The sequence below is a fragment of the Dreissena polymorpha genome, chromosome 3 (genome assembly GCF_020536995.1).
Source record: "Dreissena polymorpha isolate Duluth1 chromosome 3, UMN_Dpol_1.0, whole genome shotgun sequence".
NCBI classification, from domain to species: Eukaryota; Metazoa; Mollusca; class Bivalvia; order Myida; family Dreissenidae; genus Dreissena; species Dreissena polymorpha.
Genome location: NC_068357.1, coordinates 111,686,078 through 111,702,233, shown reverse-complemented (window position 1 = coordinate 111,702,233; position 16,156 = coordinate 111,686,078). Strand labels below are relative to the sequence as shown.

Genomic DNA, 16,156 nt, shown 5'->3' with positions numbered 1-16,156 from the left:
ATGGACCAACATGCGCAAAACAGTATACCCCCTCTTCTTAGAAGGGGGGCATAAAAATTTATATCATCTATGTTGGGTAGTTTTCTCATGCAAAAACAACGAATGCTAATATTTCTTACCAGTTTGTTAAACTGAGAGAAAATTCAAAATGGAAGGGTGTTCACTCTTAAGTTACATTATGGCCAACAGCAAAATCATGCACAAAATGCCCCACATTATAAGCATATCTACTGTAAAAGAAACTTCCTACTGTTGATGGGTTCTCGTTCATATCTGCCTACATAGGTCACCATGCCAGCAATGTCACATATGTGATTGTCAGGAAGGCACCTGCAAATCCATTTAAACATCTCATGCAATATAAAATCATTTATGCTCATTTTGGACACCATGTTTTAGAAACTCTCTAAATCTGCCTATTTAATTTTAGTTTCTATTCATTCTCTTTGGTTTTCACATTATATTCATCACACTATTTCAAACAATATGGTTTCAGAAAGACTTAAAGCTTTTTTGTTTTTTCAAGAAATATTCAGAAGAAATATAAAGAAATGAAATAAATAATGTTTAGGCATCAACACATATAGAGTTAGTACACTTTTTATAAGATACATACACTAATTTCTCTACAACTTTTGTGAAGCATTATGATGCTTGATAAAAGTAAACTGTCAATTATTGAGTTCATAGGCATTACCGTATTTCTTCGATTGGAAGACGGGGTTTTTTCCCGATTTTTTAAGGCATAAAGTTGGGGGATCGTCTTATAAGAGCATCCTAAGAAAAAAAAGTTTACTAATATTTGTGAAGTGATAATTGTATTTCTGATGACGAAAAGAAACTACTTTCGTTTAGATACATGATTTGCCGCTTATATCCTTATGTTATTATATATTATAAATGATATGTCTGTTTGGAATAGTACTCGCGAGTTTATTATCGAATAAAAATGAAAAGTTCATTTATTATTTTTTCCATTATATTAATAAAAATGCATTGATAAAAATAATGACATTCAAAACAATGTATTACCACTAATTATGGACCAAATCGGCAGAGTTGCAATCACACATGTTAATCCCTTTTGTCTAGACACCGCAGACAGCAGTCTACACAATAGGTCAGTAGACGTGTTTTGCGTGTTTTCATAACGCCCACTCTTGAATCAGTATACAGTACAATTACTGTTTCAATAATTACTCAACTAATAGACCTTGATGATAAGGATACAGTTATCCGATTTTATAATGATATGCACAACGGTTCTGCTGCAAACTACTTCTGACCAATCAAAAATAATTACTCGATCGCTTGATGCGCCCTTAACCAATCGTTATTGTTCAACTTCACACGGTATATTTTTTGATTGGATGAAGGTGTGGTTTAGTCGACTTAATCACAACTGTCCCACAATTAACAGTACAATTACTGTTTCAACAATTACTAAAAGATTGTAACGATAAAGATGCAGCGTGTTTGATTTGAAATTAATTTAGAAGAAATATCAAATTGTTCGCGATATAATTGTGTTAAAAATACCAAACAAACATTTACCCGGTAACCGAAATTATCAGAATTCAATGTTCTCTGCACTACACAGTTTGTATAAAAAATCAATACACGCACGCTTTCCACGCTTTGACCTTGTACATTGCCGCATAATTTTCGCGCTCTTTTGTTGGGAAAGATACATGATGACTTTATTGGAAGCATTTGTTAACGTGTAAACATTAAAAAATCGGAAGTGTGTTTCGGATTACAAATTATTATTCTCATTTGGGAATTTAACGGAACATTTATACTTGTGGTATATTTCTCATGAATTAAATATTAATTTGTTACAACCCTTTACGTGTCGAAAAAAATGTTTTGATAATATTATGAATTAAAAGCACAATTTCCAGTAGGATAACACCCGCTGACTATCATCAGTCTCTTACTTAACTTGCCATGATTTTAACGCGGTGAAGTACACTGTACAGTCCGATAAATGTGGTAGGTAAAACAAAGCCATATACTGCAATAAACCCCTGAAATTATCAACTGATAGCGACATGTTACCACCTAGGGGTAGGCCGTAAAACACGCATTGTGTAAACCATTACCGGTATCTTGACTATTGAAATTTGAGATTTTCGTTCTTAAAAATTGCCCCGTCTTATTAGCGAGGCCACACAAAATACAGCCGATCTGGGACCTAAAGTTGGGGTCTGGTCTTATAGTCAATCCGTCTTACAATCGAAGAAATACGGTACAAGTTCACTTCAAGGTTACAATGTTAATATCATGATTTGAATCAATATATAGGAAATGTAGTAATTAAAGATGCTGATGACTTAAAAAATACCAAATATAAATCCTTATTAATGAAATTTGTTTGAACTGTGTTAGGTATAATTTCTGGGCATTATTTTTACCTACCCAACTTGTCTCCGGTTCACAAAATTATACAGCCTATTGGGCAGTTCTATTCCATCAGGTAACCTTGACTCATGAATGACCTTGACCTCAGTCTCCGGGTGGTGACTGTTGATATTGAGGTCAATGTCAAACAACTGGGTGTTCTTCAGTGCTGCTTTAATCCTCGGAACATTGAAGCTTTTCTTGGTAGTGAATTTCCTCAGGAACAAAACAGTCCCCTCTTTAATGCTGAAAATGAATTTGACCACCATTGTAACAATCTCAGTTCTTGCTCATCTACTCATAAGTATAGTATGACTGTATGTTAGGTTGTGATGCAATTTTGTTTATACCCCCTAAAGACAGCATATAGTAAACGCATTGTCTGTTTTTCTGTACCTAAGTCCATCCAAATTCTTCAGAGCCAGGGTTTTTCTGCCTATTTTGGGAAAAGGAGTCTGACCAAATTGGGAATTTTTTATCGACAAAATTAGTCATTTTGGGAATTTTTGCTTTGATGAAACGGCTCATTTGGGAAAAAATTGTGAATTTATCATGCTTAAATAATTCAGTGGTTTAACAAATAAATTTGTTTTTATTTGTTATTTTGTCTTCTTTATATAAACAGATGCAATATTGGGCATGTTCAACGTTTATTCAAGTAATGCAGTTTTGTTTTTCAGTTACAGTTACACTCTGAGATAAGAACTGAACAGTCAAAACCTTATAGCAGATATTTTTGACCAAAACAAACACTGATTAGTCACACACGTTATAAGACACTTCATTCTTTAAAAAAAAAAGGTTTGGGATCGGGTCCGTTTGCTTTGGGAGTGCCTCCGTTTTCCGGAGGCGCAGACAGTGCTGAAAAACCCCTGAGAGCATAACTGAGAAATCATTCAAGGGACTCAAATGAAACTTATTCACATTAATACTTTTAATTTTTCATAATGTTAATCATGTGACCTAATTTATGACTGCTTTATTGACCTTAATTGATTGGTATAAATGTATTTAAAAATACATAGTTGTCCAAAGATATATGCGATATTGCACGAGTCTGCAAGGCACTTTACCAATTGTTTCCCACCTAACATTTTCACACGTAAATAAGGACTATTTACTTTCTATGTATATTGTTTATGTCAATATAGAAAAGGAATGAGATAATGAAAGAAATAATTAATGTAAACAAATACAAACTTTGAACATCAAATGTAAAGATTTAGTATGTTTGAAAATCAAAACATGATTGCTGACACCTGGGATATTTGCAGCTCTATTACCAAAAGGCAAAAAAACACATCTTATTTGTTTAAAAAATAAATAACGTAAATTGTCGTAATTGTAGTAACAAGGGCCAATTGCTCACAGGAGACCAGAAGGAACTAGACTATTCTATGAAGTGGGAGTTAAGAATAAAAGTGCTTTATAAAGCATAATTACCAGTATTTAATTTTTAGTCAAATTATTTTGACAAACTTTTGAAATATGAAAATATTTCAAACACAGAATGTATATGTCCATATTTAAACCTTAGATTTATTTATGGGAGATAACTCTACTGGAACAACCATAAGTCAGTAGCTGGTTGTCCCACCTGCAAAGAGACTGTCTGTACAAAAGTTCCATAGGTCACTTATGAATTGTTAATATATGAAGTTGCAATATTCCAATTACAGGCCCTGATACCATGTAAATTGGATGAAAGGTCAAGTGAAACAGTTCTTACTGTTTTCTGGGTTTACCACTAAATAACAACTGGCATGCACACTGGTGGCATTTTTTCCAATTAATCAGAACAGCTTTTGAACTCAGCAAAGATATAACTTAAACAAGACTATTGCCAAGCAATATACGTCCCCTACTGGCTCCACCATTGCCAGATTTTTTTTGATTTTTTTTAAATTATATTTGTTGCCATAGCAACCACAATTTTTGACGTAGGAAGAAAATGAAATGACGTGCATAATATCCATATTGCCATCTATCCGTGTTTAAAGTTTCATGAAAAAATATGAAGAACTTTTAAAGTGATCGCAGGATCCAGAAAAGTGTGACAGACTGACAGATCGACGGACCGACGGACACACAGAGCGAAAACCATAAGTCCCTCCAGTGAAACCGGTAGGGGACAACAAGCAAATTCATTGAATAGATATCCCCCGCCAAAAATAAATTGTGTGACAGACGGACTGATGGATTGACAATACCAGTTCTATATCCCTCTGCCTTTGGCGAGGTATCAAAAATGTTCCCACAAAGTTTCAAAAAGATTAAACAATATGTGTCACTTTTAAAAAATTTGAATCTTTTTATTTAATTTGACTTAGTGGCCTTATTTTTTACCTTAAGTGACCCAGTTTTGAACTTGGCCAATATATGGTTGTGACAAACGTCCAGACCAAGTTTAACAAAGGTTGGGCAAAAAATGTTCACTTCTACGCAATTCACACCAAATGATGGACAAAAGGCGATCGTAAAAGCTCACCATGAGCAAGTTGTTCGCAGATGAGATTAAAACCTAGGGTTAAAACCTTTACAAAGTATTTTATGAAATGTATTGTCATGGAATCCTTAACCCTTACCCATTTACAAGCTATGTGAAAATAGCTATGTGCAACCAGCATAAAACCACAACAGCCTGTGAGTTAATTGCAGTCTGTTCAGGTTTAATTCTGTTTGCTGCTCATTAGTATCTTAGGTTTGGAAATGAAGCCTTAAAAACTTAAATATAGTAAGAAAGGTATAAAATTTAATTTGAATTTTCAATGGACCCCAAAACTGTAACAAGAGGGCCATGATGGCCCTGTATCGCTCCACTGGTTTTTTATGCAAAAAAACGCGCAATGCGCATAGGTTGAAATGTACTCAAGCATGTGACTTTCTCTGTCTATCCCTCGTCCCACTGGGCGCTTAAAGTTGGAAGGGTGAGCATTTTTATATATGGAAAAAGTTACTACCGTGTTAACTAAACAGACTAAAAAGCCCGGGAATTGTTCCTTTGAAGCAGTCCCATTGCTTATAACGTAGGTACATTTATCTCTCCAAAAGATATTGTCGTTCTTTCTATTTCACATATTTTTAGATGCTGAAGATCAAATATACGCATTTCATTTGAAACAGATTTACAAGACCCGTAGGAATCAAAATGCCTTAACCCTTTACCAAATGACACATTTTCATTTTGGACTTTCCCAATTTGAAAAAGGTTGCAGACGACAATTAAATTGTAATGGAATATTAAGGAAATAATCAGGTAGGGTAGAAATAGTGATAAAAGGAGAAATTGCTCATCTTGAGCAATTTCTCATTTTATCATAATTATTCATAAAGTCGTCAGCTATAAACCCGTAAAATCCTGTTGGTGTTTGGTAAAGGGTTAATAATCTCTGGTTCCTTCTTAGAGCCTTTAACACATTTATAACAAATACAATAGTAGCATCTTTCTTTGGTAAGAATCATCTCAAACAAGGGCTGTTTGTAAAACATGCATGCCCCCCCCCCCCCCCCATATGGGCTGGCAGTTGTAGTGGCAGCCATTGAGTGAATACGTTTTTTGGCTCTGTGACCTTGACCTTTGACCTAGTGACCTGAAAATCAATAGGGGTCCATCTGTGAGTCAAAAATTAATGTACCTATGAAGTTTCATGATCCTAGGCGTAAGCTTTCTTTAGTTATCATCCGGAAACCATTTTACTGTGTGAAGTCACCGTGACCTTGACCTTTGACCTAGTGACCTGAAAGTCAATAGGGGTCATCTGCGAGTCATGATAAATGTACCTTTGAAGTTTCATGATCCTAGGCGCAAGTGTTCTTGAGTTATAATCCGGAAACCATTTTTCTAAGTTGAGTAACCATGACCTTTGAACTAGTAACCTGAAAATCAATAGGGGTAATCTGCGAGTCATGATCCATGTACCTATGAAGTTTCATGATCCTAGGAATAAGCGTTCTTGAGTTATCATCCAGAAAACATTTTACTATTTCGGGTCACAGTGACCTTGACCTTTCACCTGAGAATCAATAGGGGTCATCTGCGTATCATGATCAATGCACCTATGAAGTTTCATGATCCTAGGCATAAAACGTTCTTGAGTTATCATACGGAAACCATTTTACTATTTCCGGTCACCGTGACCTTGACCTTTGACCTAGTGACCTGAAAATCAATAGGGGTCATCTGCGAGTCATGATCAATGTACCTTGAAGTTTCATGATCATAGGCATAAGCGTTCTTGAGTTATCATCCGGAAAACATTTTACTATTTCGGGTCAGCGTGACCTTGACCTTTGACCTAGTGACCTAAAAATCAACAGGGGTCATCTGCAAGACATGATCAATGTACCTTTGAAGTGTCATGATCCTAGGCCTAAGCGTTCTTGAGTTATCATCCAGAAACCATCTGGTGGACGGACATATGGACGACGGACGGACCGACATGTGCAAAACAATAAACACCCTCTTCTTCGAAGAGGGGCATAAATATAATTAACAACCCACACATCCCTTAGACCAACAGGCCTGAGAATATTATGATAATCTAAAGATTATTTCTTATATTTATAAATGTATTTAATTAAGTAATACATTTGACTTCTAATATCAATTCATAACTTATATTAACAAAATTATAAAATGATCAGAAATTTATATGGATCGTTGAGCAATTGACAATCATATCTCCACAATTTATGAGTCACAATTCACAAATGGAACAATGAATCATTATTTATTAAAAAGCAGCATATACGATAGTTAAGAACATTGCACTTCATTAATTCCAACACCTTCTCTTGGATACAAAGTTTGAGTTTACAATGCAGTATCATATATTGACTTTTCTGGAAACAATTATGTTCATGGAAGTTGTGTTTTAAAATCAATAAGATATTATTAAACTGGTTTAAACACTACAAAAAAGACATTAAATAAACATGTCATCCGAATTTTTTTTATCCGGATATATGGTCACTTTTGACATATTTAAATAAATCCCGACTTTTTTCAGTTTATAATAAAAACATTCAGAACACATGCTCTTACTTCAATTACTTTGTAAGCAGTCACCATCTTATCTAAAATGGCACTAAATGACAGGGTTTTATCTCATGTTTACAAGATGTTGTTGTTGTTGTTGGTCACAGCCACACGGCCGCAGTAATCTCCCCTGGTAAACGTCATATGTTCAGTTTTGTGACCTCCCAGGACAGGGTCAAATTTGAGCCCTGGGGAATAATTTGAACAAATTTGGTAGAGAACTATTAGATATCACTACATACCAAATTTAGTAGCCCTAGGTTCTATAATTAAGAACAAGATGATTTTTGAAGTTTGCACAAAATAGGCCTTATTTAAGCATATGTTCATTTTTGTGACCCCTGGGACAAGGTCAAATTTGTTCCCAGGGGTATATTTTAAAAAACTAAGTAGAGAACTATTAGATGTCACTACCTACCAAATTTGATAGAAATAGGCCCAATGGTTATGGACAAGAAGATTTTTATAGTTTGCACAAAATGGGCCCAATATAAGCATATGTTCAATTTTGTGACCCCTAGGGAACGGTCAAACTTGGTAGAGGACTATAAGATGTCATTACATACCAAATTTGGTAGCCCTATGCCATACGGTTATGGACTAGAAGATTTTTAAAGTTTGCACAAAATAGGACTAATATAAGCAAATTTTCGATTTTTTGACCCCCCAGGGCGGGGTCAAATTTGACCCCAGGGGCATTATTTGAACAAACTTGGTAGAGGACTATAAGATGTCACTACATACCAAATTGTGTAGCCCTAGGCCCAATGGTTATGGACAAGAAGATTTTTTAAGTTTTCACAAAATAGGCCTTATATAAGCAAATTTTCAATTGTTTGACCCCCAGGGGCAAAGTCAAATTTGACCCCAGGGGCATAATTTGAACAAATTTGTAAGAGGTTCACCACAGGAACATTCCTGGGAAATTTCATCAGAATTGGACCAGTAGTTTAGGAGAAGAAGATGTTTAAAGAAAAAGTTAACGCACGGACGCACGCACGCACACACGACGGACACAGGACCATGACATAAGCCCCGCTGGCCTTTGGCCAGTGGAGCTAAAAATGAGTATCTGCCTGGTTAAGGGTTTATCCATTTATTGTAAGATTTGTTTATACTATTCTGTTACCAGTCAAGTCTAGTCAAGTCAGTTTTATTGGCAAATACATAAGTACTTAGCCAAACAACATACACAAGACATGTAATGGATGTGTAAATAAATGCTTATTGAACATGGTGATGAAAAGTATGGTTTAAATAATGAACATAAAATAATAATTAATGGTTGTGTGAATGTTGACAACAATAATATGAGTCGTGTTCTGAGAAAACTGGGCATAACGTATGTGCGTAAAGTGTCGTCCCAGATTAGCCTGTGCAATCCCCACAGGCTAATCAGGGATGACACTTCCGCTTTTAAGGTATTTTTAGTTTCAAGGAAGTCCCTCCTTACTGAAAATCAAGCTTAGGCGTAAAGTGTCATCCCTGATTAGCCTGTACAGACTGCACAGGCTAATCTGGGATGACACTTTACGCTCATGCATTAAGCCCAGTTTTCTTAAAACAATGCTCAAATATGCAAAGGGTAACCAAGTACGGAAGGATCTGTTCAGCTGAAGATCAGCCCACTTACCTATGGTACAGTTGGGGACACATTGCATTCCACAACACTGCAGTACATGCCCCTGTCTTGTCAGCTACCAACAGGTGGGCCTAGATACAATGAGAAGTTAACAAGGGTCAGCTGGCCACAATGTTGTGCATTATTATACACTGAGAGTTGACTAAAACATACAACACAATTTAAACTAATTTCAAATAAGCTGACAAAATTCAAACTTTGCATCTGCAAGACTTGAAAATTGATATGAAATTAAGGTCTTGTGAGTCGTTGATTACAAATCAATTATTATAGATTTTGAAAATAAGTGGGTTGTCGAGCTATAGGAATTGATGTACATTGTAACTATCAGATAGGATAGACTAAACTGAAACAAGTTTTTTCTCTCAATATTGTATGCACTTGAGGAATATCTTTTAAATCCTGTGTATTGGAATACAAACAATTTCGTAGTAGAATATTTGAGGAAAACATAAGAATATTAACAAAAACTTGTCTTCTGAAATTTTCCCAGCTGTTACAGAAATTACCCGAAAAACAATATGTTGCAGTTTCCACAAAACACGATGGTTGCGCCCAAAGATTTTGGTGTTACTGACTATTGCTAGTTGATAAATGTATGATTTTGATTCTCATTTGAGAAGTTGATTATTTAAAAGCTGATAAACTTAAAATATTCTGTCTTTTGGCGTATGTCTGTCAATACATGTGTACGATCTGTAATTTCCGCAACCAGTAGTACAATTGTAGCGGACACAAGTTTTAATAAAAATTATTGTGTTTTCCACAAATATTCTAACACTTTCTTGTTGAATTTCAATACATTAATGATTTAAAAGTAATATTGCATTGATTTCATCCAGGAACATTGTCTATAAGTGCAACAAAAAACAATCCACATTTTTTGGTTTATGAATTTTACCTCTTAATAGCTTGAATGAACATGCCATTAAATGTTCTGAAAGATTAATGTCTCTACTATCTTGATTTGATGATTTTGGACTGTTTAATCTAATCAGAAGAGCTTGTTAACCTTATTTATACCCATATAAAGCAAATTAATGAAGAGCCACTTTTTGTTTACTGCTGAACTCTGACATCACGAGTTACCTCCCTTGTTGGTTGAGTGAATCTAACAATTAAAATAACTTGTATACTCAATTTTAAAGTATTTGTTAGCCAAAAATCAACAACAATAATTTCCCAATTTGAGTCAAAACAAGCAATTTTTCACCAAGCAAATGGACCCTCTTCATTCCAAAAAAGGCAAGAAAAAACACTGTGGCAACACACAAACACACACCTGAAAAGGCCACTTGTCATTTTTGGATGGTTTTGCATAATGTATCATCCTGCTCTTCACTTGTACACGGACAAGCAGTGCTGGGTTGGAGGCACGGACACTCCCCCAGCTCCTGGCTAGATCCTTGATGCCATATATATCCTTGGCCTCAACTCCTTCTGGCAGTCCCGATAATGTTGCTGAAATGTTGACAAGCGTTTTTCACGTAAGGTTTGTGTTTTTTTTATCCTTCTGCAAAGATCTTGTAGATAATCACCAAAAGTGAAATGAAGGAGTAAACATAATTGCAAGCTATACTTTCAATTAGTTAAATGAAGCAATGCTCCCACATGTATTGAAACCAAACCACAGAATTATTAATTTGTTCATAAAAAAACTTAGACAACTTAAAAGCAACAGATATCCTACGGCCATTTCTTCGCTTTGATACTATCATGTACTTTTTGTGACAGTAACCAAATATTATGATCACAAAGACATATTTGAAGATAAATATCTGTAGTAAACTGAAAAAGAAAATGTACTAAAATGTACCTAAATATACCAAAAAACAAGAAATGTGATGATGCAAAGAAATTAGATTATTCAATTTTTACTAAATAATTTAAGTGAATTCAATTACTTTGCAAGTATGGTCTCCATATCAGCTGCTTATACCGAAAATAAAAGAAAGATACATCCCTTTAAACTAAAATTATTGAGAAGAAATCATTTGTATATTTTTAGTAACAGTGACCTTGACCCAACTGACCCTCTATGCAATCGCAACCTGGGTCTGAATAATATTCCCATACTACCTGAAGTTACTGACCATAAACTTAAAATATGTTTAGCATCACAAACAGTGGCCTTCACCTTACCCCAACTGGCCCAAAATCAAAGTGCATGCAAGGTTTTCATGTTAGCTTAACATAGGAATAGTTTCTGTTCACATAAAGATCAAAGTTCTGCCTCACCTTCCATTTTCCAGCAGTCCCCACACATCTCCATGGTGGACCACACACTGACGTGATACCCCCGGGATGATGTAAGGGGTAAACATGTCTGCTCGTGGGGGCTGCAGTCATCTGCCCACTGAAGCCTTGACAGGTCTGAACACATACAAATATTTACCATAGAAATAGCTAGTTTCCTTTAAGGTAAAGGGTGATGATTCAAAAGGGCAAGATGGAAATTAAAAGTTAATGTCAACTCATCATGATTCAGTCTGGTTAACACATTTCAAAAAAACAAATTTGTTGAATTGATTTCCACCGCCAATATGCTTCTGTACACAAAAGGGCTATATTTGACACTCAGCTTAAAAAGCATTTTATTAAGATACAAAGGCCCATAACTGCGTTATAAACAGATGGTGTACAATGCCATTTGGCATGCATCATCCTCTTATCCATATATATACTCATACCAAGTTTCAATGAAATCCGCCAAAGCACTTCCAAGAAATGGCTCCGGACACAAAAGTGCCGGACGGATGAACGTACAGACGGGCAGACGGACAACGCCAAAACAATATCCCTCCGCCTATGGCGGGGGATAATAAGTTAGGGTATACTGGAAAAGAAGTCTTATTTTGGCTGTACAAACAACCAATTTTAAACCCTGTTGCATAAACCATTTAACTGTTGTGCTCAAATTTACATTCTAAACTTATGATTAATTCATTTTTTTCTTCCAAACTTGCTCAAATAATATTCTAAACTTATGATAAATTCATTTTTTCTTCCAAACTATTAGGAACTTTTTACAATTTAAAATCCATATCAATTTCTGTCAACAACTACTACTACTGACTCCGCTTGTTCTATGTGTCCCTGACATATTTTGTATACTTTTTGCTGATGATATTGCAAATTGTGCAGATACAGCTGTAAATCTACAGTTGCAGATAAATGCTATTGTACCTTAACAAGCATGAATTTGACACATGCATTGACACAGACTATTTTGCATGCTGTCTTCACAAAACAAGAGAATCTAATTTATGGCAATTTTTAAGAATTATTATGCCATTATAATTTATAGCAATCTTGACCCTTGAACTCTTGAATTCTTCCACATGACACGCTGTGCAATGACTGTGAACAAAATTAATGTAGAGAGTCATTTTAAAATCTCACAATTAATGACATAGTTATGGTCAAGACAAGATCATCTATGGCCATTTTTGACCTTTGAACTCAAAGTTTGACCTTGACCTTGGAGATATTGATGTAATTCTTTCGCGCAAAACACTGTCCAATGATGGTGAACACACGTGCCAAATGATTTTTAAATCTCACAATGAACGACATAATCATGGCCCGGACAAGCTCATTTATGGCCATTTTTTACCTTTGAACTCAAAGTGTTACCTTGACCCTAGAGATATTGACGTAATTCTTTCGCGCGACACACCGGCAAATCATGGTGAACAAATGTGCCAAATGATTTTAAATTCTCACAATGAACAACATAGTTATGGCACGGACAAGCTCATTTATGGCCATTTTTGACCTTTGAACTTTAAGTGTGACCTTGACCTTGAAGATATCTACGTAATTCTTTTGCGCAACACACTGTCCAATGATGGTGAACAAATGTGCCAAATGATTTCAAAATCTTACAATGAATGACATAGTTATGGCCCGGACAAGCTAATTTATGATCTTTGAACTCAAAGTGTTACCTTGACCTTCGAGATATCGACGTAATTCTTTCGCGCTTCACACTGTCCAATGATGGTGAACAAATTTTCCAAATGATTTAAAAATCTCACCATAAATGACTAAGTTATGGCCCAGACAAGCATTTGACCTTTAAACTCCAAGTGTGACCTTGACATTTGAGATATCAAAGTACTTTTTTCACACTACACACCGTCCCATGATGGTGAACAAATGTACCAAGTCATTTTAAAATCTAACGATAAATGACATAGTTATAGTCCAGACAAACTTTTGGTTTAAAACACACTAAGTGACCCCATGACCTAGTTTTTGACTTGGCATGACCCATATTCAAACTTGACCTAGACATCATCTAGATACAACTTGTGACCAAGTTTGGTGAAGATCAGATGAAATTTTGGGACAGGCCGACAGACAAAGTGACTCCTATATAGCCCCCATTACCAGTAATGGGGGTATAAAAAAACTGAGGTAATGGTATTTAGAAATGGGGGTCCATTATGTCACTATGAAAAATGGTGTTTCAATAATTGTCCAGTAAATACAACGTCCGTCTATAAATATATGGGCATTCCATATACCCCAAAGTTATGCTGGTCGGCTGCAAAACTAAACAAGGGCTGTTTGTAAAACATGCATGCCCCCCATATGGGCTGTCAGTTGTAGTGGCAGCCATTGTGTGAATACGTTTTTTGTCACTGTGAACTTGACCTTTGACCTAGTGACCTGACAATCAATAGGGGTCATCTGCCAGTCATGATCAATGCACCTATGAAGTTTCATGATCCTAGGCCTAATTTTTCTTGAGTCATCATCAGGAAACCATTTTACTGTTACAAGTCACTGTGACCTTGACCTTTGACCTAGTGACCTGAAAATTAATAGGGGTCACCTGCCAGTCATGATCAATGTACCTATGAAGTTTCATGATCCTAGGTGTAAGCATTCTTGAGTAATCATCCGGAAACCATTTTACTATTTCGTGTCACCGTGACCTTGACCTTTGACCTAGTGACCTGAAAATCGATAGGGGTCATCTCCCAGTCATGATCAATGTACCTATGAAGTTTCATGATCCTAGGCGTAAGCGTTCTTGAGTTATCAGGGGGGTTTTCCACTTTTTGGGAAGATAGCCCATGGCTTTGGAATTGGGAATTTTATCGGCATTTTCATGAAATTGGGAAAATAAATTCATTAGCCTTTTTATTACAAACTAAAAGTCCACTGATTAGGGAAATACTTAATTTGATATAACTTTTTATAATCATTCAAATTAAAAGAACAAAATCATATAATACTTTGTTAGATGTAATTGACACTTATTTCTAAAAAAAAAAAAAAAAAATTGCCATATTTTGGGGAAAAAGTATATTTTTTGGGATTGGGAACATAGCCAAATTTCGGCTATAAAATCGGGCCAAAAAAAAACCTGGTAATCATCCGGAAACTATTTTACTGTTTCGAGTCACCGTGACCTTTGACCTAGTGACCTGAAAAGGGGTCATTTGCGAGTCATGATCAATGTACCTATGAATTTTCATGATACTAGGCGTAAGCGTTCTTGAGTTATCATCCAGAAATCATTCTATTATTTCGAGTCACTGTGACCTTGACCTTCCATCTAGTGACCTCAAAATCAATAGGGGTCATCTGCGAGTCATGATCACTGTACCTATGAAGTTTTATGATCCTAGGCCTAAGCGTTTTTGAGTTATCATCCGGAAACCATCTGGTGGACAGACGGACAGACCGACCTACCGACATGTGCAAAACAATATACCCCCTCTTCTTTGAAGGGGGACATAATTAGCCGCTCAGGGACGAAGGGCATTATTTGCCATTAAAGAATACCAAATTCCGTTCGGATATTTCTGCTGTACAGAATTCTTTAAATTATTTGATGCAATGGTTACACCCATACTCACATTCGGATCAGAATTCTGGGGATTCACATATAGTGATTCAATAGAGCGTGCACAAATAGCAGCTTGCAAGTACTCTCTGGGTGTTAAAAACTGCGGTCAATAACTGTGTAGCTTTAGGGGAATGTGGCCGTTTACCAATGTACGTCATTTATCACTCAAAATGTATAAAATACTGGTGTAAACTTCTCTAGATGCCTGATAGAAAATATCCAAAAAACTGTTATAAAATGTTAGTCATTAGATGATATTGGAAGGCCAAATTGGGCTACGGATGTAAAGGAGCTTCTTTTTAAATATGGGTTCGGCTTTATTTGGCTCTAACAGGATGTTGGTGATATTGATTTATTCATACTCCTTTTTAAACAACGTCTGACTGATTGTGCAACTCAATCCTGGCACGAAAACATAAATGATTCTTCTAGATGCGATACTTACAAGCAATTTAAAAGTTTATTAAACTATTCTTCTAGATGCGATACTTACAAGCAATTTAAAAGTTTATTAAACACGGAACGATATTTAGACATTGCAATGCCATTTCATTGCAGGCAAGCGTTACCAAGATTTCGTTGTTCGAGCCACAGGTTTCAAAAGAGTTAGGTAGACAATTAGGAATACCAAGACATCTTAGAATATGTGCACATTGTCAATTAGAAAATGAATCTGTAAAAATAGAGGATGAATATCATGTATTTTTTTTAATGGTCTAAATATGCTGAAATTAGGCAAACATATTGGTATAATTGGTATCATGGCAGGCAAACTATTTCGAATTTCTTTGATTTGTTAAGAAATGAAAATGAATTTGTTATTTAAAAAAATAGCCTTTTATGTTAACCAGTTAATACGTTTTTCAAATGGAACATAATATGTGTCGTTTAAGTATGTTTGTTCGTTTTGTTTTTTCTCCAGTCAAATGATATTGTACATATATACGTAGGGACAACTCTCTGTATTATCTGTATAAATATATTATGTATACATGATGTATTATGGGCCGGAGGCCTTTGTTTACAATAAACTTACTTACTATATGGCTATTGAATTGTATGCAACTAAGAAGACAACTAGAAATTGAGTTCCACAATCCAGATCTAATTTATTACCTGATGTCTTATATAAATGATAATTAATTATTTTTTGCTATTTCCTCGTCGAAAAAGAAATTTGCAATGTTTTAACTGTTACCGGTGAATA

General features: G+C 35.4%; 1 protein-coding gene across 1 annotated transcript in view; it reads right to left on the bottom strand.

The window, feature by feature from the left end:
* Positions 1-16,156, bottom strand: part of LOC127872502 (RPA-related protein RADX-like) — a 115,024-nt gene that overhangs the window by 71,877 nt on the left and 26,991 nt on the right. The window contains exons 4-8 of the mRNA XM_052415828.1: positions 11,322-11,456; positions 10,366-10,544; positions 9,075-9,154; positions 2,422-2,649; positions 251-330 (exon numbers count right to left, since the gene is read on the bottom strand). Coding sequence (XP_052271788.1) covers positions 251-330; positions 2,422-2,649; positions 9,075-9,154; positions 10,366-10,544; positions 11,322-11,456 — 702 coding nt within the window. The remainder of the gene's footprint in view (positions 1-250; positions 331-2,421; positions 2,650-9,074; positions 9,155-10,365; positions 10,545-11,321; positions 11,457-16,156) is intronic.